Below are 23,066 nucleotides of genomic sequence, written 5' to 3'. Positions count from 1 at the left end.
AAGATTTGGCATGGGTCTCCAGATCTTCAAAAAGTTATACAGCTGCACCATCGAGAGCATCCTGACCGGTTGCATCATCTCTGGTATGGCGACTGCTCGGCATCCGACCGTAAAGCGCTACAGAGGGTAGTGTGTACAGCCCAGTACATCACTGGGGCCAAGCTTCCTGCCATCCAGGACCTATATACTAGACGGTGTCAGAGGAAGGCCAAAAAAATTGTCATAGACTCCAGTCACCCAAGTCATAGACTGTTCTCTCTGCTACCGGAGCGACAAGTCGAGGTCCAAAAGGCTCCTTAACAGCTTCTACCCCCAAGCCATAAGACTGCTAAATAATTAATCAAATGGCCACCCGGACTATTTGCATTGACCCCGCCCCTTGTTTTTACACTGCTGCTACTCGCTGTTTATTATCTATGCATAGTCACTTTACCCCTACCTACATGTACAATTTATCTCTACTAACCTGTACCCCTGCACATAGACTCAGTACCTGTAACCCCTGTATATAACCTCATTATTGTTATTTTATTTAATTTATTTAGCAAATATTTTCTTAACTCTCTATTTTCTTAACTGCATTGTTGGTTAGGGGCTTGTAAGTAAGCATTTCACGGTAAGGTCTACACCTGTTGATTTGAAGTACAGTTGAAGTCGGAAGTTTAAATACACTTAAGTTGGAGTCATTAAAACCTGTTTTTCAACCACTCCACAAATTTCCTGTTAACAAACTATAGTTTTGGCAAGTCAGTTAGGACATCTACTTTGTGCATGACACAAGATTTACAGATTATTTCACTTATAATTCACTGTATCACAATTCCAGTGGGTCAGAAGTTTACATACACTAAGTTGACTGTGCCTTTTAAACAGCTTGGAAAATTCCAGAATATGATGTAATGGCTTTTGAAGCTTCTGATAGGCTAATTTACATCATTTGAGTCAATTGGAGGTGTACCTGTGGATGTATTTCAAGGCCTACCTTCAAACTCAGTGCCTCTTTGCTTGACATCATCGGAAAATCAAAAGAAGTCAGCCAAGACCTCCGAAAATTAATTGTAGACCTCCACAAGTCTGGTTCATCCTTGGGAGCAATTTCCAAACGCCTGAAGGTACCACGTTCATCTGTACAAACAATAGTACGCAAGTATAAACACCATGGGACCACGCAGCATTCTGTCTCCTAGAGATGAATGTACTTTGGTGCGAAAAGTGCAAATCAATCCCAGAACAACAGCAACGGACCTTGTGAAGATGCTGGAGGAAACGGGTACAAAAGTATCTATATCCACAGTAAAACGAGTCCTATATCGACATAACCTGAAAGGCCGCTCAGCAAGGAAGAAGCCACTGCTTCAAAACCGCCATAAAAAAGCCAGACTACGGTTTGCAACTGCACATGGGGACAAAGATCGTACTTTTTGGAGAAATGTCCTCTGGTCTGAAGAAACAAAAATAGAACTGTTTGGCCATAATGACCATCGTTATGTTTGGAGGAAAAAGGGGGACGCTTGCAAGCCGAAGAACACCATCCCAACTGTGAAGCACGGGGGTGGCAGCATCATGTTGTGGGGGTGCTTTGCTGCAGGAGGGACTGGTGCACTACCCAAAATAGATGGCATCACGAGGAAGGAACATTTTGTGGATATATTGAAGTAACATCTCAAGACATCAGTCAGGAAGTTGAAGCTTGGTCGCAAATGTGTCTTCCAAATGGACAATGACCCCAAGCATACTTCCAAAGTTGTGGCAAAATGGCTTAAGGACAACAAAGTCAAGGTATTGGAGTGGCCATCAAAAATCCCTGACCTCAATCCTATAGAACATTTGTGGGCAGAACTGAAAAAGCGTATGCGAGCAAGGAGGCCTACAAACCTGACTCAGTTACACCAGCTCTGTCAGGAGGAATGGGCCAAAATTCACCCAACTTATTGTGGGAAGCTTGTGGAAGGCTACCCAAAACGTTTGACCCAAGTTAAACAATTTAAAGGCAATGCTACCAAATACTAATTGAGTGTATGTAAACTTCTGACCCACTGGGAATGTGATGAAATAAATAATTCTCTCTACTATTATTCTGACATTTCACATTCTTAAAATAAAGTGGTGATCCTAACTGACCTAAGACAGGGAATTTGTACTAGGATTAAATGTCAGGAATTGTGAAAAACTGAGTTTAAATGTATTTGGCTAAGATGTATGTAAACGTACGACTTCATCTGTAGGTGTCAATGTGCTGAGTCAGTTTAATGCCTGAGGCTCTTCCCTCTTTACCGACATTGACTGACTACAGGAACAAAAATTGCTATTTTCCTCTCCCTCCCCCTCTCTAGTCTCTCTTCTAATCTCATTCCTCTCCCCTCTCTGGTCTCTTTCCCAGCTCCGGGGTGTAGTTTCCGCTAGATAGGATCTCGGATCATCTCCCCAATCCTAAACTTAACCATTAGTGGGGGAAATGCTAAACTAACCCTAGATCAGTGTCTATAGGGGTAACTTCAACCTACACCTCTCACTCCCCCCCTTCCCTCTCTCTTGTCTACAGGGTGCTCCTCTCCACTCGTTACATAACGACCAGAACTAGCTCACATTCCTCTCCAAAAGCTGCTCCGTCTAGCAGAGGTTACGTTCCTGCCCCTCCTTTTCTTCCCCTCGTTTTGATTCTCTCTTTTCTTCCTTTAAGAGAAGGAATGTGTCAACACTCAACTCTTTATCCATTCATCTTAGTTAAAGCGGGGAGTTTGGGGGTCAGGGAAGGGAGTTTCTAACTTGTTCCTAACTTCCTACTTTGTATTCATAAAAGGGTTTCTCGCTCCTGTAGCGTACTAGAGATGGTTACAGTTGACTTCTACAGTGTGTCTTTCCACCCTTGTGTGGAGGACTTTTTTAAGTAATGAGGAGGTGCAGACAGGTGTCTTCTTTACCAGACTAGAAGCGGTTTGGCTAATCTCAGTTCCTCACACCTGGCCTCTTCACTAGTCACTAGTCAGTCAGCCTCCCTGTCAAACTGGACTGTGTTGAACACTGTATGATTCACACATTGTGTAGAGCCTTGTCCACACTAGTGCTGTATGCTGCAGTGGGATGATCAGACTTCAGTAGCTAGTACAACACCCACTCGCACACGCATGCACACACAAGGGTGACCACTTGTAGCGGATTGTGTGGGACAGTCCTGCATTTTAGAAATTTACCGGACCCATATGCTTTGGGTGTGTAACCTGATTATAGCGTCCGTCCACGGTGCTCAGAATGACAGAAATCACATTTTAGATTTAGGTCATTCATATTAACAGAACATGGAACGATGTACTGTCCTCCTTACTGAATTCTGAAGCGCACTTTGAAGGTCTTAGAATAACTGTCTACATTTACTTTTCCTCAGGCAACAAGATGAGTAACGAACAGCAAAATCACTAGCCTATGTCAATCTACTATCCCCCATAGTAGAAAAGTTTACTTATTCCGTTGGTCAGCTTGTCGAGAAATAGCCTATTCCAAACAGACTCGGGGACAGTTGTGGGAAGATAGAGCCCAAATTCATACAACCAGTAGGCCTAGGCTACATAAAGAAAATGTTAAAAAGCAATGAGTCTGATGCAACAGATCTGAATGTTTAGCTTAACATGTTGATCAACTATTATTTCTTCACATAAGTGCAGCAATGCGTACAAGGCAGTAGGCTACACTCAAATGTTCATTCCATACCACAATTAGCGGGGAAAATTGTTGTCAAAAGGGCACCGCACATGCGAGCGGTTTCATGTGACAGAGAGAAAAATATATGTTAGACAGTTAGAAAGAGGGGAGATCTAATTTGCAACAACTAGCATGTGTTGCTAATATGTCTAGGACAATGAAAGAAAGTTTTATATAAATTAATTGCCTTCATGAATATGGTCTGATTTTGGCTAGGCTACTTTGAAGCAAGGTAAGACATGCCTCGTAGTATAACGTTCAGGTTTCAAACAATTAAGTATACAGTATGTTTTCAAAATGCATACTGGCTCCAGCTCATTGCAAAGTGGTGTGTGAAGCGCTGATAAAGCCTGCCTTCCGATGCATTTGCTGTTTGAGATGCTGCAGCAGCAGCTCTCCTGCTGTCTGACAGAATTTCTGCTCAAGTGCTCTGTATTTGTTTGCTGTACGTGTGATAAATACGATTTATAACAAATATACGGTGCACTCGCCAATTTAATTCCACTAAATTATGCAAATTAACCTATAAATACATGACCAGTCAAATGTATTTCCGTCAATGAATAGGCTAAAAAGCATTATTTCGCAATGCGAAATAATTGGTCAGCTATTTTATTTATCGGCTTTTAATTATTTTTGGGGGGGCTCAAGCCGACTATTACTGGCTAACGGAAACCCTGACACACACACACACACACACACACACACACACACACACACACACACACACACACACACACACACACACACACATTTTCTCCGCCAAAGAGTTTTGTAGATTGTCATGGAAACAAATTTCTGTTAGAATGTTTACTCAGTGTGAACTACTACTACTCTAACCAGAGTTTCATTTCTCAGTACTTTTTATATGCTATAGCTTGCCCTAGTATGTCATTCCAACAGATAGGCTAGGTCTAGCTAGAGTACAGTATAGAGTACAGTATAACTGTACACTGTACAGCACGAATGGTTTACAACTTTAGTTTGGGGTTTATTGTCCCACTTCTTTTACGGCGCCACATAAATTATATTTATGTATAAATGGTTTAAGAAGAATCATGTGAACCTAAATTGTGTTGATTTTCTTTTGTGTAGTGACTGAAATGTCAGCCGGCCACTTGGCTTGTTATTATATGTGTGATGATTGCAGCTCTCTAAGAGAAGTCCCATCAAGCGGAGAGGCGAGTGAGCGTGTGAAGTGTTATAGAAATGCAAGGCTTCTGGGATCAGAGGCCGTTTAATGGGGATTAGGTTTTAATTTAGTTGTAACTGTCAATCCAGATTTACTAACTCCAGTTGTAAACGGTTCTGGGGTCATTCATCTGTGACATCACTCCCTCAGTGGTCCCTGTCCAGGACTTCCTCAGACACGTTGTGACATAAACACTCCTGCCGCCACCACTATCTTTACCGTGGCAGTCTGTTTAGGTCACAACGAGGTCTAGACTAGCCTATAGGCCTATGCAGATGGGGGTAGAAGTCTAGTCTATATGGCTAAAAGCTATGTAAGGGTAAATGTCAGAGCCTTCAGTTCAAAGGGTTTTTAAGTCTAAGGTGAACTTCTACCCACTACTAGCCCCTCATGGTGATGTTACCTCATGGTATTTCACTCTGCTGGTTGTTGGGTTTGAAGAAAGTAGCAAAGGGAGATGACTCGCCCAATTCCAAATCAACCCCCGATTGGCTAGGTGGAATTTGTGCCATATTACCTTTTAAATCCTCTTAGATCTACACGAGCATGTAGGAATAGGGGTTGATGTGGGATTGGACAATATACTCTAACCCACATGTGTCAAACTCTTTCCACGGAGGGTCGAGTGTCTGCAGGTTTTCGCTCCACCCTTGTACTTGATTGATGAATTAAGGTCGCTAATTACACAGGAAAAAAATATCAGCGCAACATGTAAAGTGTTGGTCCCATGTTTCATGTGCTGATCCCAGAAATGTTCAATATGCACAAAAAACATATTTCTCTCAAATTTTGCACACAAATTTGTTTACAGACCTGTTAGTGAGCATTTCTCCTTTGCCAAGATAATACATCCACCTGACAGGTGTGACGTATCAAGAAGCTGATTAAACAGCATGATCATTACACCTTGTGCTGGGGAAAATAAAAGGCCACTCTAAAATGTGCAGTTGTGTCACACAACACAATGCCACAGATGTCTCAAGTTTTGAGGGATCATGCAATTGGCATGCTGACTGCAGGAATGTCCACCAGAGCTGTTGCCAGAGAATTTAATGTTTATTTCTCTACAATAAGCCACCTCCAACGTCGTTTTAGAGAATTTGGCAGTACGTCCAACCGGCCTCACAACCACAAACCACGTGTAACCACGCCAGCCCAGGACCTCCACATCCGGCTTCTTCAATTGCGGGATCATATGAGACCAGACACCCGGACAGCTGATGAAACTTTGGGTTTGCACAACCGATGAATTTCTGCACAAACTGTCAGAAACCATCTCAGGGAAGCTCATCTGCATGCTCGTCGTCCTCATCAGGGTCTTGACCTGACTGCTGTTCTGCGTTGTAACCGACTGCAGTAGGCAAATGCTCACCTTCGATGGTCACTGGCACGCTGGAGAAGTGTGCTCTTCACAGATGAATCCCAGTTTCAACTGAACCAGGCAGATGGCAGACGTGTGTGGGCGAGCGGTTTGCTGATGTCAACATTGTGAACAGAGTGCCCTATGGTGGCGGTGGGGTTATGGTATGGGCAGGCATAAACTACGGACAACAAACACCATTGCATTTTGTCGATGGCAATTTCAATGCACAGAGATACCATGACGAGATCTTGAGGCCCATTTTCGCACCATTCATCCATCGCTATCACCTCATGTTTCAGCACGATAATGCACAGCCCCATGTCGCAAGGATCTGTACACAATTCCTGGAAGCTAAAAATGTCCCAGTTCTTCCATGGCCTGCATACTCACCAGACATGTCACCTATTGAGCATGTTTGGGATGCTCTGGATCGTCGTGTAGGACAGCGTGTTCCAGTTCCCGTCAATATCCAGCGACTTCGCACAGCCATTGAAGAGTGGGACAACATTCCACAGGCCACAATCACATTTTTTTTTTTAAAGGTATCTGTGACCAACAGATGCATATCTGTATTCCCAGTCATGTGAAATCCATAGATTAGGACTTGATGAATTTATTTCAATTGACTATTTTCCTTAAATGATCTGTAACTCATTAAAATCTTTGAAATTGTTGCATGTTGTGTTTATTTTTGTTCAGTGTAGTAAGGAACTCCTGTCACCTGGTTGTCTAGGTATTAATTGAAAGGAAAAAACAAAAACCCGCAGACACTCGGCCCTCTGTGGAATGAGTTTGACACCCCTGCTCTAACCCATAGGCCTGTCAGCATACAGTATATCCCCACCCCACCCCCCTGGACGCACATCAACCATTCTCCCTCACGTATGTGACATTTGAGGCAGTACATAGTTCAAAGCTATGGCTCTAAGTTTAGCTGTGGCTATATCCACCCTACGGCTCATATTATGGTCTGTTTTTGTATGCTGCCTCTTACATTACCTACCCACACGGCCATATATCATCTCTCTGCCTATGGGGCGTCGGGTTAGAGCTAGGGCTGGATGTATGTATGTATGTACAAGGTGGTGATGCTATGTGAATAGGCCCTCATTGCAACAGCATCAGCACTGGATGCTTGGATGATTAGATGCATGGATCATGTGCTCTGTAGAGGATGAGGAGAAAGATGTGTATAGTATGGACGCGTGCATCAGTCAAGGTAAATAGAGTGAAATTACAGACCTATGTTATGCTCTATACTGATTAGCCTAAAGGATCAGTCCTTAACTTCACCATGGTAAACAACACACATTCACCTTTCTCAGAACCCTCTCAGGTCCTGCCATCAAACTAATAGCTTAAACAGGCCAGATAGTGTGTGTGTGTGTGTGTGGCCTGACATTGATGTCTGAGTGGTCAAGGTGAAGCTCTCCGGTTTCAGAGCAAGGGGTGTGTGTGAGGTGACAATTGCAGCGTACAGCTGTTGTTTAGATTCATAGTGGGCTTCAAACAGAGGCCGGCCTGGGGGAAATTAATTCATGTAACAAACATGTAATTAAAGTGTGTGTGTGAAGCTGAACATTGTGGACATGTTCAAGCAGGCCCCACGCCCATTAAGCCCTAAACACACACACACACCCCAGGGACCCTCCCTCCTCTCCCGCCACATCACCCCGGCCTTTACCCCTCTGATAAGAAACACAAAAAGACCCTGCTCTACTTCTCTCCTTTTCTCTCCTGTTTATCTCTATATGTTGTGTTCTTATGCAATATTAGACCTTTCCAGACTTTCTCTCTAGTACTAAGACCAAATAAGGAATCCAGTGGCAGAGATGGCATCTGCAGGCTGCAGGGCAGTTCTACAGTAGTTTGGCTTGGTTCGGTTCAGTGTCCAGTACTCCCTTTGTCCAGGGGGGTGGGGGTTGGGGGCTGGAGAGACAAAATATAGTTGTTTTAAAATGAATTTCCTGCAATTCTACACATTTTGCCATGGTTTATGCCTTGTTCTTATGCTATCTGAGTGACTGAAACATTATAACAAAATCAATGGTGGCCCCATGCCATGACATTTTCTACATGTTTTATTCTCCCTGAGTGTCTAGTTTTTATTTTGGTGGTTGTTAGTTCTCAAAGATGATCTTATTTAAAAATGTATAGCCATATACATTTTTCTACACACTTTATATCTGGTTTTGGTCGTTTAATTTTACACTGAAAACGTTTTACAATTATGACAATTATTTGTAAAAATTAAATAATAATAATAATTGGGGAGTGGCAGCCCGCCGCTGCTAAATGAATATAGGGGAAACACTGGACTCCCCATCACTCCTCACCTGTAAGCCCACTGAGGGATTATTCTACTGCAGGTTAATAACAGCATGCATTGATACCAGGCCAAACTACTGGAATAAGATCAGCGACTTTTGGGGCATATTAGACAGGGAGAACATTGCGCTGTAATAGAACACACACTGAAGATAACAGTGACAGAGCAGCTTAGAAAGGGACAACAATGAGCCAGACCCGCTAAGCTCTCTCTCTGTATGTGTGTGTGTGTGAGAGAGACTACTGTGAGTGTGAGAGAGACTACTGTGAGTGTGAGAGAGACTACTGTGAGTGAGCGAGAGACTACAGTGAAGAGGGAAGGCTGCTTTGTACAGTTCAAACTCCAGAGGGAGTCTAGATCAAAGCACTTGTAACGAGAGGTTTGTTTTTATTTGTTTTTACACACACGTCACTGTTGGTACCCCAGTTGTCATGTGTATTGTTCAATGTGTGTTACTGACCCTGTCTCTGTCTCCCAGGTACCCCAGAAGTCATGTTTGTTGTTCAGAGCACAGCTCGTCAGGTCCAGGTGTGTCTAGTGGAGACAGCAGCCCCCCAGAGCATCTTCATGACCATGAGCAGTACCACAGGACGGACCACAAGGTGAGGAGTTGGCTAAAGCACAGACAGACTGGACCACCAGGCTAATAATCCACTACTACACCTAGAAACAGTTACTGTGTCTATGGGGTTTCAGACAGAAAGGATAATGATCAGACCAGAGTTTACCAATTGGTCGTTTGAACTGTGCATTCATTTTCCTCTGACCTAGCAGTTCAACAAAGCCATGAGTGTGAATATGTGTTAAGAGAGGGGGAGAGGGTTGTGTAGGCCTATATGTGGTGAAAGACGGGGATGAGGAGAGGCCATACTGAGTGTAGTAGTTGGCCTGGGGAGTGCAGGAGACCGACTGTGAGGAGAGGTGTGTGTGTGTGTGTGTGTGTGTGTGTGTGTGTGTGTGTGTGTGTGTGTGTGTGTGTGTGTGTGGTCATATGTGTTCCTGACCTCTGACTAGAGATGGAGGGATTTGACTGAAGAGTTATGTAAGACTTACCATTGGTTGTTATTGTTTTGATTGCCCGGCCATGGTGTGTTTTCCTGAGATTGTCATAACAATAATGTACAGTGCCTTCAGAAAGTATTCACACCCCTTGACTTTTTTCATATTTTGTTACGTTACAGCCTTATTCTAAAATTGATTAAATAGTTTTTTTCCCCTCATCAATCTATACACAATACTCCATAATGACAAAGCAAAAACAGGTTTTTAGAAATATTTGCAAATGTATTAAAAAAAGAAGATTTACGTAAGTATTCAGACCCTTTACTCAGTACTTTGTTGAAGCACCTTTGGCAGTGATTACAGCATCGAGTCTTCTTTGGTATGACGCTACAAGCTTGGCACACTTGTATTTGGGGAGTTTCTCCCATTCTTCTCTGCAGATCCTCTCAAACTCTGTCAGGTTGGATGCGGAGTGTTGCTGCACAGCTATTTTCAGGTCTCTCGAGAGATGTTAGATCGGGTTCAAGTCCGGGCTCTGGCTGGGCCACTCAAGGACATTCAGAGACTTGTCCTGAAGCCACTCCTGCGTTGTCTTGGCTGTGTGCTGAGGGTTGTTGTCCTGTTGGAAGGTGAACCTTCAACCCAGTCGGAGGTCCTGAACGCTCTGGAGCAGGTTTTCATCAAGGATAACGCTGTACTTTGCTCCGTTTATCTTTGCCTCGATCCTGACTAGTCTCCCAGTTCCTGCCGCTGAAAAACATCCCCACAGATTGATGCTGCCACCACAATGCTTCACCATAGGGATGGTGCCAGCTTTCCTCCAGACGTGACGCTTGGCATTCAGGCCAAAGAGTTCAATCTTGGTTTCATCAGACTGGAGAATCTTGTTTCTTATGGTCTGAGACTCTTAAGTTGCCTTTTGGCAAACTTCAAGTGGGCTGTCATGTGCCTTTTTACTGAGGAGTGGCTTCCGTTTGGCCACTCGACCATAAAGGCCTGATTAGTGGAGGGATGCAGAGATGGTTGTCCTTCTGGAAGTTTCTCCCATCTCCACAGAGGAACTCTAGAGCTCTGTCAGTGTGACCATTGGGTTCTTGGTCACCTTCCTGACCAAGGCCCTTCTCCCCCGATTGCTCAGTTTGGCCAGTTGGCCAGCTCTAGGAAGAGTCTTGGTGGTTCCAAACTTCTTCCATTTTAAGAATGATAGAGGCCACTGTGTTTTTGGGGACCTTCAATGCTGCAGACATTTTTTGGTACCCTTCCCCAGATCTGTGCCTCGACACAATCCTGTCTCGGAGCTCTACGGACAATTCCTTCACCTCATGGCTTGGTTTTTGCTCTGACATGCACCGTCAACTGTGGGACCTTATATAGACAGTTGTGTGCCTTTGCAAATCTTGTCCAATCAATTGAATTGACCACAGGTGGACTCCAAGTTGTAGAAACATCTCAAGGATGATCAATGGAAACAGAATGCACTTTCGAGTCTCATAGCAAAGGGTCTGAATACTTATGTAAATAAGGTATTTCTGTTTAGTTTTTTTGATAAATTAGCAGACATAAAATATAAAATAAACTGTTTTCACTTTGTCAGTATGGGGTATTGTGTGTAGATTGCTGAGATTGTATTATTATTTAATCCATTTTAGAATAAGGCTGTAACTTAACAAAATGTGGAAAAAGTCAAGGTCTGAATACTTTCCGAAGGCAATGTATGTAGGCCAGGGCCTGGGCCAGGTCAGACCAGGGGCAGGCCACAGTTCATTCATCTTTCCCCCAGACCCCACTAGGCCTCACTCAGTCTTTGTTTTCACAGTATTAGCCAAATAAAGACTAATCCCTCTTAAACTGTCTCAGCCCATATCCTCACACAACTCAAACCTGGGGACCTGAGGGAGAGGAGTGAGGAGGGCTGCTATGTTAACACATATTTATTCCTCCGTGGGCATGTAAGTACTAGCCTGCTGCATGCTGGCATACTGTCAATGTGCACATGGCAAACAGGCCTGTCTGTGACGTCGGAGCCGTGCTGTCAGTCCCTTATAGAACAGCCTTTAGTTCTGGCCCTCAGTCTAACAAAGAACTTCTCAACCTGAGAAGATAACTCATTCTCCTGTTTGGGGTGTTCCTCTTTATCATTCTCTGTCATGTCCTCCGGTGAAAGTCTACTTCAGTTTACCATAGTTTCTGTTGAATTCAAACTTCCTATTCAAATTGTGTCTGTGTGTGTTCCTGTTCTAACGGTGTGTGTGACTGTGCCCCAGATGGAGAAGTCGAGGACACACACACAATCCTCCTACGACGTGGGACTGGAGACAGAGAGGGCTGCACTAGAGGAGCCCAACACACACAACACTGAACAGGTAACACACACAAAGAGACACACACACACAGACAGACACACACGGAATGAGAATTGAACTGTTGTGTGTGTTTTCCAGACTGTGAATCAGGAGGAGCCTGTAGTGGAAGAGGTCTGGTCAGCCCCAGAACCACACACTGATCCTGAAGCCCCCGCTGCTGCTGCTGAGCCACGCACACAAATCACACAGCCTCACACACACACCCACACACACCCAGATCCCGATACACAACCCCCTCCCCTCCAGGACCAGGCAACTCCACCCTCCTCCTCCACCCCACCGCCCAGCGATGACCTAGCCCAGGACCAAGCCTCCACAGACCCCCCGGCCGAGACCCCCAGTGATGCCCTGGCAGAACCCATCCCAGCCCCTGCCAAAGAAGACCCCCAACACACAGCTACCTCTACCTCTCACATCCCTTCCCCAGCCAGGTAAGATGCTTCATTCTATAGCTAGAGGACTCCTGATATCTCCAGGAGTGATGAGTATAATTTTTGTCTTAATTTGTTTTTGTCTAGTACTTTATTTTTGCTAGCTAGGGCCATCTACTTTAAGTGCTGCCTGTCTTCTTAATAGCCTAGTTGGTGTGTGAACTTCTGACTGCTCATAACTTGAAGATGATTGTTGACACATCAACCAGGATTAAGGGGCAGGAAGGCTCCACATCACTCTCTCACTTGAGTATCTTACCTAGTTATTTTTCAGATGATCTCATTTTGCTCTTTTGTAGCTTTGGCAACTGTGTGTGTGTGTATTCTATCTCAGTTCGCTCCTGTCCCTGTAGGCTTTACGGACGCTCCCCACACCTTGGCTGCAACCCTTCTAATTTAGTGTACCCTGCGCACACAATGTAGAATTCCTGGTCTCAGGCAGCGTTTGGAACTTCCGAGTTCATCTCAGCCTATGCTGCCCTGACAAAGACATGGATTATCCCAGAGAACACTGCTACTCCAGCTGCGCTCTCTTCATCTGACTAAGTTTTCTCTCATAGTCCAAGAGCATCTGGTCGTCGCGGTGGTGGCACAGGGCTACTAATTTCTCCTAAATGGAGACTTTCTATTTTCTCCCTCACCCACCTGTCCAACTCCTCATTTGAATTCCCTGCTATCACTGTCACTTGTCCACTCACGCTTAACATTGTAATCTATTGCCAACCAGGTGCCGTAAGGGAGTTCCTCAATGAGCTTGACACCTTGATAAACACATTTCCTGACGTTGGCTCACCGCTCTTCGTAATGGGCAACTTCAACTTCCCAACGTCTGCCTTCGATTAATTTCTTTCCAACTCTTTCTCTCCCCTCCTTGCCTCTTTTGACCTCACCCTTTCCCAGTCCTCTCCTACTCACAAGGCAGGCAATACGCTTGACCTCATCTTTATTAGAGGCTGTTCGCCTACCATATCTCACTGCAACCCCCCTACAGGTCTCTGATCACTACTTTGTTTCCTTTTCTGTCCCCCTTTCCTCCAACCCTAACCACTCAGCCCCTACACAGATGGTAATACGCCGTCACAATCTTTACTCTCTCTCCCACTCCTCTTCTATCCTATCATCTCTCCCTTCTGCTAAATCCTTCTCCCTCCTGTCTCCTGATTCTGCCTCTTCGACCCTACTCTCCTCCCTTTCCGCATCTTATGACTCGTACTGTCCCCTTTCCCCCCGGCCGGCTTGGCCCTCCCCTCCTGCTCCGTGGCTGAGTGACTCATTGCAAGCTTACAGAACAGGGCTGCTGCCAGCTGAGCGAAAACTGAGGAAAACTAAACTTTCGGAGGACCTATTGTCCTTTCACTCCCTCCTCTCTACCTTCTCTTCCTCTGTGTCTGCTGCTAAAGCCACTTTCGATCACTCTAAATTTCAAGCTTCTGCCTCTAACCCTAGGAAAGGAAACTCTCTTCCACCTTCTCCGGCCTCCTTAATGCTCCACCTCCTCCCTCTGCGGACGACTTTGTCAACCACTTTGAAAAGAAGGTTGATGACATCCGCTGCTCATTCACTCAGCCTAATGAGTCCACTGGTCCCACTCACACAAAACTACCTTACGCCTTGATCGCTTTCTCCCCTCTCTCTCTCCAGAGGAAATCATGAGGCTAGTGAGGTCTGGTCGCCCGACAACTTGCCTGCTCGACCCCATCCCCTCTCTTCTCCAGACCATCTCTGGAGACCTTCTCACTTCCCTCATCAACTCATCCCTGACCACTGGCTGCATTCCTCTGACTTCAAAATTCCCAAGTCGCTCCCCTCATCAAGAAACGAACACTCAACCCCTTTGACGTCAAAAACTACAGACCGGTATCACTTCTTTCTTTTCTTTCCAAAACACTTGAGCGTGCCTTCTCTGACCAACTCTCTCACTATCTCTCTCAATATGATCTTCTTGACCCTAACCAGTCAGGCATCAAGACGGGTCACTCAACCGAGACTTCTCTTCTCTGTGTCACGGAGGCTCTCCGCACTGCCAAAGCTGACTGTCTCTCCTCTGTTCTCCTCTTAAATCTATCCGCTGCCTTCGACACATCAGATCCTCCTTTCTACCCTGGGCGTCACAGGCTCTGCACACGCTTTGATTGCGTCATACCTGGCAGGCCGCTCGTACCAGGTGACGTGGAGAGGATCTGTGTCTGCACCACGTACTCTCACTACTGGTGTCCCCCAGGGCTCGGTTCTAGGCCCTCTCCTCTTCTCTCTATACACCAAGTAGGGTTGCACGATATTAGAAATAACTGACATTGCGATATTTAGTTTTTCTGCGATATATATTGCGATATGAAAAAATACAGGATGTACAGTGGGGAGAACAAGTATTTGATACACTGCCGATTTTGCAGGTTTTCCTACTTACAAAGCATGTAGAGGTCTATAATTTTTATCATAGGTACACTTCAACTGTGAGAGACGGAATCTAAAACAAAAATCCAGAAAATCACATTGTATGATTTTTAAGTAATTAATTTGCATTTTATTGCATGACATAAGTATTTGATACATCAGAAAAGCAGAACTTAATATTTGGTACAGAAACCTTTGTTTGCAATTACAGAGATCATACGTTTCCTGTAGGTCTTGACCAGGTTTGCACACACTGCAGCAGGGATTTTGGCCCACTCCTCCATACAGACCTTCTCCAGATCCTTCAGGTTTCGGGGCTGTCGCTGGGCAATACGGACTTTCAGCTCCCTCCAACGATTTTCTATTGGGTTCAGGTCTGGAGACTGGCTAGGCCACTCCAGGACCTTGAGATGCTTCTTACGGAGCCACTCCTTAGTTGCCCTGGCTGTGTGTTTCGGGTTGTTGTCATGCTGGAAGACCCAGCCACGACCCATCTTCAATGCTCTTACTGAGGGAAGGAGGTTGTTGGCCAAGATCTCGCGATACATGGCCCCATCCATCCTCCCCTCAATACGGTGCAGTCGTCCTGTCCCCTTTGCAGAAAACCATCCCCAAAGAATGATGTTTCCACCTCCATGCTTCACGGTTGGGATGGTGTTCTTGGGGTTGTACTCATCCTTCTTTTTCCTCCAAACACGGCGGGAGTTTAGACCAAAAAGCTCAATTTTTGTCTCATCAGACCACATGACCTTCTCCCATTCCTCCTCTGGATCATCCAGATGGTCATTGGCAAACTTCAGACAGGCCTGGACATGCGCTGGCTTGAGCAGGGGGACCTTGCGTGCGCTGCAGGATTTTAATCCATGACAGCGTAGTGTGTTACTAATGGTTTTCTTTGAGACTGTGGTCCCAGCTCTCTTCAGGTCATTGACCAGGTCCTGCCGTGTAGTTCTGGGCTGATCCCTCACCTTCCTCATGATCATTGATGCCCCACGAGGTGAGATCTTGCATGGAGCCCCAGACCGAGGGTGGTTGACCGTCATCTTGAACTTCTTCCATTTCCTAATAATTGCGCCAACAGTAGTTGCCTTCTCACCAAGCTGCTTGCCTATTGTCCTGTAGCCTATCCCAGCCTTGTGCAGGTCTACAATTTTATCCCTGATGTCCTTACACAGCTCTCTGGTCTTGGCCATTGTGGAGAGGTTGGAGTCTGTTTGATTGAGTGTGTGGACAGGTGTCTTTTATACAGGTAATGAGTTCAAACAGGTGCAGTTAATACAGGTAATGAGTGGAGAACAGGAGGGCTTCTTAAAGAAAAACTAACAGGTCTGTGAGAGCCGGAATTCTTACTGGTTGGTAGGTGATCAAATACTTATGTCATGCAATAAAATGCAAATTAATTACTTAAAAATCATACAATGTGATTTTCTGGATTTTTGTTTTAGATTCCGTCTCTCACAGTTGAAGTGTACCTATGATAAAAAATTACAGACCTCTACATGCTTTGTAAGTAGGAAAACCTGCAAATCGGCAGTGTATCAAATACTTGTTCTCCCCACTGTATGTATGATCCTCTGGGGAAAATGCAGTTTGCAAACAGCGACTTTCCAGGTGGAAGTCCTCATTAATAAAGTGTACGGTCAGACTTATGTAGGGCTCCGTTGTCCGGCTGGACCACAAGTCCGTTGTTGCTGTATAATATTCCACTTGTGACAGCTCTGTTTCAACTTGTCTTGCATTTCTCATACAACTCTGGGATGGCAACTTGAGAAAAATAGTTGCGTGATGGCATTACATACTGCTTGTCAAGCGACCGGATCATGTTTTTAAAACCCTCTTTGGTAACCGTGTTAATTGGTACCATGTCTTTGGCGACGTGAAATTGTATTGAATCTGTGATTTCTCTCTGCCGTTTGGAACCTTTCTCGTATGGTGTAATACTGGCAAACGCATCCGAAATTGATCTTTGCTTTGGAGGGCATTGAGATGCTTTGCACTCATCATACGAAGATTTGTGGTGCCGCCTTAAATGATCGAACAAATTGGTTGTGTTGCCTCGTGTTGTGGCAACAATTGCAAGGCACTCTCGACAAAGTACCTATTTTTGGTCAACATCATCCTGTCTGTAGCCGAAATATTTCCATATAATTGACGATGCATTTATTTTTGCAACCAAATTCTCAATTTCTGTATTTTTTGCCTGTTCCTCGCTCATCATTTCATCACGCGCAAGCAGAGCCTGCATGGCAACCACGTGCAGCAACCAACTCCGTGTTTAAAATAATAATAATAAACTGTGTATCCAATAACCCATAAATCGGAGTAAATTACGTTATATCAGACAGATATAATGCTAGTTTAACATTTAAAAAATATATATATTGTAGACTGATATATGTTTACCTTACTAAATCGCACGTTCTGCGATGTGACTATTGCGGATGCATACATCGCAATGTCGATGCTGAAACGATCTATCGTGCAGCCCTTAACACCAAGTCACTCGGCTCCGTCATATCCTCACATGGTCTCTCCTATCATTGCTATGCGGATGACACTCAACTACTTTTCTCCTTCCCCCCTTCTGACACCCAGGTGGAGACACGCATCTCTGCGTGCCTGGCAGATATCTCCGCTTGGATGTCGGCCCACCACCCTAAGCTCAACCTTGACAAGACGTAGCTGCTCTTCCTCTCGGGGAAGGCCTGCCCGCTCCAAGACCTCTCCATCACGGTTGACAACTCCACGGTTTCCCCTGCAATTTATCCAGAACGCTGCAGCCCGCCTGGTGTTCAACCTTCCCAAATTCTCCCATGTCACCCCGCTACTCCTCACACTCCACTGGCTTCCAGTAGAAGCTTGCATCCACTACAAGACCATGGTACTTGCCTACGGAACAGCCCCTCCCTACCTTCAGGCTCTGCTCAAACCCTACACCCCAACCCGAGTACTCAGTTCTTCCACCTCTGGTCACTTGGCCCTCCCACCCCTACAGGAGAGCAGCTCACACTCAGCCCAGTACAAGCTGTTCTCTGTCCTGGCATCCCAATGGTGGAACCAGCTTACCCCTGAAGCTAGGACAGCAGAGTCCCTGCCCATCTTCTGATAACATCTGAAAACCTACCTCTTCACAGAGTATCTTAAATAATCCCACTGCACCCCCCTTGCACCCTCTCCTCAAAAAGCCTTTAGTGAATAGACACTTGACTCTTTTCCCCTTCACTAGCTCTGACTATGCTGATAGCTACTTTATTGAAGAAAAATGTACTTACTATGACTGTGTGATATGTGGTTGTCCCACTATCTATCTTAAGATGAGTGCACTGCTAAATGACTAAAATGAGAAATGTGTATTGTACATATGATGTGTATGAGATGTTATTTCTGTTTATATAGCAGAATTATGGGTCCAAGACAATTTCCTCTTTATCATTTAAATTATTTATCGTATCGTAAGAGGTGGTGTCATTAGTCAACCTCTGTGACGTACATCCAGTTATTTAACTGATATTCCCTTTGAGCTGAAATATTGTTTATTTTTTCACTGCCCCTTTCTATATACACAGGTTGCTACTGTAAACCTACAGTTAACTTTGTGCACTGGTTCCTTTGTCAATAAACCTCACTGGACCTGGACATAACTTGGACTGGTCTTGAAACATGGTGGGAATAAGTGGAACTGTTTATTGTCTGACAAACTGGAGATGGCCACACCTGGATCTGATCAGGTGTCATTGAATCTCTGGATGGTTGGCTGGTTCTGCCGGGAGGTTTACTGGCTAGTTTACTGCCGAGATGTGGACACTCAACTTTTTGAACGAACATTGGCTCCCCACAGCCTGGGCTGGAGGAGGCTTACCATTCCGAAGACCGCCCCTCCTCCGCACCCCATTCTCTCGCTCTCCCCCATCCCTCGGTCTCCTCCTCTCCTCTCCTCCCCACCCCATATTTCCTCTATCTCCCTCTCGCTCTCTCTTCCTCCCTCCTAAGGGCTCTTCCATAAATTGCGGGTCCTTTCTTACCCTCGGTTCAATAGAGGTTGCCAGGTCTGATTCTGCGGTAGAGGGATCCCCCTGTAAAGGTTGCCAGTGCTGAAGCCGTTCCCTCTTTAGAGGTTGCCAGTGCTGGATCTAATTCCTATCTAGAGGGCAATGTTTCCGCTGATCTCTCTGACTCTGTGTGGGGTGATTCCCTACAACCTGGCAACCCAAATCCCTCTTTTGGCAGCCCGCCCACAAGGTGATTACCAAGTCTGCATTGAGCCAATCAGAGAACAGAAATGGGCAAACAACCATACAGGTAACCAATCGGATGCCAGACACTCCTCTCTTCTCTTCTACGCTCAACCAATGACGGCAGACCTTGCACTCCTTTATTCATTTTTGATTTTTTTGCCGTGTTGCTCGTTACGGACATACACACTGTTGATGACATGGCACAAATGAACGGAAGGAATGTTATTGAAAGAAAATACTTTGTGTGGATCCAGACTATGCACTGTTTCTCCTTTCATCCCCTCTAACCCCCTCTCTTCTCTCCTCCCCTCCCTCTCCTTCTTTCGCTCTCTCCATAGTGACCCAGTAGAGAGCCAGTCAGAGCAGGATCAAATTCAGGCTGGTCCAGGTTCTGATACTGATGTCCAGGCATTTCTCAGCCCAGAGGACCAAGACCAGGACCAAGGTCTACCAGAACTGGACCAGGGGGGAAACACCTCCTACAGGCACCAAGACACAGACCAAGACCAGCAGGTGAGAGGGAGTCCCACAACCTGTTCCCCAATGTCACAGAGAGTAGACTGTAAGTGTAATGGGGAGTGTAGAGGTTTGCGTGTGAGCATTGAGGGGTGGAGCTACACACGGCTTGGCTGCCAGTCCTCTCAAAAAGCTGCTTCATTAATGTTTCATTCAGTGAATCAACCCTCTGCTCCCTCTCCCTTTCTCTTACTGGAAGCAGGGAAGGAGGGAGGGAAGGAAGGGTGTGAGTGAGAGAGAATGGAGGGAGAGAGAGAGAGAGAGAGAGTGGGAATGAGAGAAGAAGAGGGAGAGCCTTTGTTTGTAGATGGTGATGAATTAAAAGCCCTGTCCAGTATTGGTACAGAGCTGTTCTGTTCTTCAACCACATTGGCTGCAGACAGACAGAGCTAAACCGAATTGGCCAGTATCTGTGTGTTTATGAAGAGGCTTTGCCATTTGGTGGCTTTGTCGACCGTTCTGGGATCTTATAAAGAAATGATGTAATACATAAAGACCGCTCACTGGATGTGTGTGTAACATGTCTGTATAACGTGTGTCTCTATACATGTCTAGGCAGTGGATGCCAGCGGTAGGGAGACGGACCCCTCAGTGCCCAGTAAGGAGGACATCCCAACCTTCGACGAGTGGAAGAAACAAGTCATGGAGGTGGAGAAAGAGAAGAGTAAGAAACACACACAGGCACACACACACACACACACACATGCATACACACACACAGGGACACGTTCCCCTCATTAATATCAAGTTCAGGAGAAGCTCAGTGACCGTGAAGAAGGGATGATGGTCGCTACAGTCATTTTTCAGACAAACGAGTGCAGAGACCTCACATGTCCATTCAACTCCCTCTTGATCTCTCTCTCTCTCTCTCTCTCTCTCTCTCTCTCTCTCTCTCTCTCTCTCTCTCTCTCTCTCTCTCTCTCTCTCTCTCTCTCTCTCTCTCTCTCTCTCTCTCTTCCTCCTTCCCTCTATTCTTCTCTGTATCTCTCATAGTTTCTCTCCCTTGCCTTTCATTCTTGAATATCTTCCTCCTCTCTCTGAATGAGGGCAGTATGGGTATTGGACCGTGTGTGTGTGAGTATTAACCTCTCACCCTCCTGCTCCTCTGAGGCAGCACTCTTTTTTTCCACCTTCACTAATGGCCCGGTCTACTGGAGCAGAAGGACACACACACATGAGCATGCCACATGGACTGCACACACACACACACAAATGCTTCCAGATTGCGTACACTACCCTCACACTGTTAGATCATAGACAGCGTGGCAGGGTCAGTTAACCCATTGTGTTATTATGCGCTGAGCTAGAAACTGGATCTTGTGTAGATATCTTGTTCTCAGCTTCACCATCATCACACACAGACAGACAGACAGACGGGGGGCATTTTCCCTGTCTTAAAAAACCCACCCAAACAACCATCACATTTATAAACAGATGGTGTGACGGTGGCTGAATACTACAATTAGTGATTTCATCTGAAGTTTCCTCAAAAAGACAGGAAAACACTGACTGAACTGTCATGTTTAAGTTAGTGATATTTTGAAAGGTTTTATTTGGTCAAATATGAATGAATACCCCTGTTCTAGACATCAGTCTCACATGGCCCCTGTGTACCCAACCTGCACAGAATGAAGTGAGCCGACACAGCAGTAAATAACACTATAGAATACATTCAGACCAATGACAAACACCACTGTTGTACTTTACTTATCTATAAGCTAGCATGCGTATGTGTGTATATATCAATGTGTGTGCGAGTCGTGGAGTGTATGCATACCTGTGCATGTGTCCTTTTTTTACGAACAACCTATCCGTTCTGTGCATTTAAGGTACACCACGTACAGTGTACAACACACTATCTCAGCCAGGCCTGCACATAGATAACCTATAGCAACTATAGATTATAGGAATCAGACTAGGCAACGGATATTTCTTGACCTTACCTTATCACTACATTATCTACATGGATAATGATGTGTTATTTACATTAAGCTGACCCAGTTAACCCAGGGATTCCCCAGAAAACAGTGGAAATTGTTACTCAGTGGACTATCCTAGTTAAATTAGTAGAATGAATGAATGAGTTCCCTTAAAGGGATGCTCCAGAGCTTTTTTATAATTTCAGCCAGTAGTTTTAAAAGTAGTGTGCACGAGACAAAACGGATCCCGAAAATTGTGCACAATTGTGTACTACGTCATCCATTTCGTATGATATGTTGCGTCATTTTTTATTTTTTTATTCATACAACGTCAGGAATTTGGAAGTGTTAAAAATCCCGGTCTGCATCTTTAGCACGCACAAACATTTTGTTCTTCTATCCTCGTGGGGACCTAAAATTAATTTCCAGTCGAAATCCTATTTTCCCTAACCTTAACCTGTAACCCAAACCCTAAACCTAACTCCTTAAAGTCTCTGCATGGTCAATACAACTTCTGAAGCCGTACAGCATTTACTGCGATGCAGCCTCCGCAGACGTCAGGGCTTTCATACTTATTGCGCTTAGCGGAGCAGAGCAGAGCTATTGTGAAGGAAGTTAAGGAAGTGAGTTTGTGTTTATACAAGACGCACCACCCCCACCTACCGTCAACCAATCATGTCAATGCGGAGTTATACGGAGCCCTCCACAAAGCTACAACATTTGAGAGGTGCACAGCGATGCGGTACTCCAGAGGCTCCGCAATTGCGTCTCACCCTCCATACAAAGTCTGCGACCACATTTTCGGATCAAGCTTGAATTGGCTTTTACCCTAACCCTAATTGTAACCCTAAACTTAACCACTAAACTTAAAATAGCCTTTGTTCTCATGGGGACATGGGAAATGTCCCCACAAGGGATACTTTTCCTTGTTTTACTATCCTTGTGGAGACTTGGGGATTTTAGGTCCCCACAAGGATAGAAGAACCAACCCACACACCTCCTAACCCCCCTGTCTCTTTTTCTCTTCTCCAGCTCTGTCCCTCCATACTTCCTCAAGTGGAAGCCCCCCTGTGAAGAAGGTGCAGAAGAACTTTAAAAACAACTATGCTTCTGTGGAGTGTGGAGCTAAAATATTGTCAGCTAACACAGAGGCCAAGGTAACACACACACAAAACATGAAGTCTTATGTTCTTAGAATAGTAATAATCTGTCCATTGACTCATTTTGTGTCTCATATTTGCCATTTCGTTCTCTCTCTTTCCTCTCTTCTCTCGTTTCCAGAGTACGTCAGCTATCCTCATGGAGAATATGGACCTGTACATGCTGAACCCCTGCAGCAACAAGATCTGGTGAGTCACGCGCACACACACACACACACACATTCTAGGGGCATGTGTATGCTTGTTGATGCAGGAGACGTTGTCACTTTTCCTTCAGGGAACATTGTGTAAAATAATTAGATGTCAGATTCATTTTCAATCTGTTCATCTCTCATTGTGTAATTTTGTGGACAGTTTGCCCTTCCTCCTCTCTCTCTCCCTCCCTCCCTTTCTGTCTCTCCCCTGGTCCTGGCTGCTCTCTGTGAAGCTGCAGGGTGACAACGGGTGACTCAGTGCTCTGCTTTGC

At 45.2% G+C, this 23,066-nt stretch overlaps 1 protein-coding gene across 1 annotated transcript in view; it reads left to right on the top strand.

The window, feature by feature from the left end:
- Positions 1-23,066, top strand: part of suco (SUN domain containing ossification factor) — a 72,662-nt gene that overhangs the window by 32,934 nt on the left and 16,662 nt on the right. The window contains exons 2-8 of the mRNA XM_084163005.1: positions 9,059-9,182; positions 11,847-11,945; positions 12,024-12,376; positions 19,344-19,518; positions 20,077-20,185; positions 22,473-22,597; positions 22,722-22,789. Of these exons, the coding sequence (XP_084019131.1) occupies positions 9,059-9,182; positions 11,847-11,945; positions 12,024-12,376; positions 19,344-19,518; positions 20,077-20,185; positions 22,473-22,597; positions 22,722-22,789 (1,053 nt within the window). The remainder of the gene's footprint in view (positions 1-9,058; positions 9,183-11,846; positions 11,946-12,023; positions 12,377-19,343; positions 19,519-20,076; positions 20,186-22,472; positions 22,598-22,721; positions 22,790-23,066) is intronic.

Source organism: Coregonus lavaretus, assembly GCF_964263955.1.
Source record: "Coregonus lavaretus genome assembly, chromosome: 6".
Classification (NCBI taxonomy): Eukaryota; Metazoa; Chordata; class Actinopteri; order Salmoniformes; family Salmonidae; genus Coregonus; species Coregonus lavaretus.
Note: the sequence above shows the minus strand (reverse complement) of the source record. Positions and strands in the feature narration are given on the sequence as shown.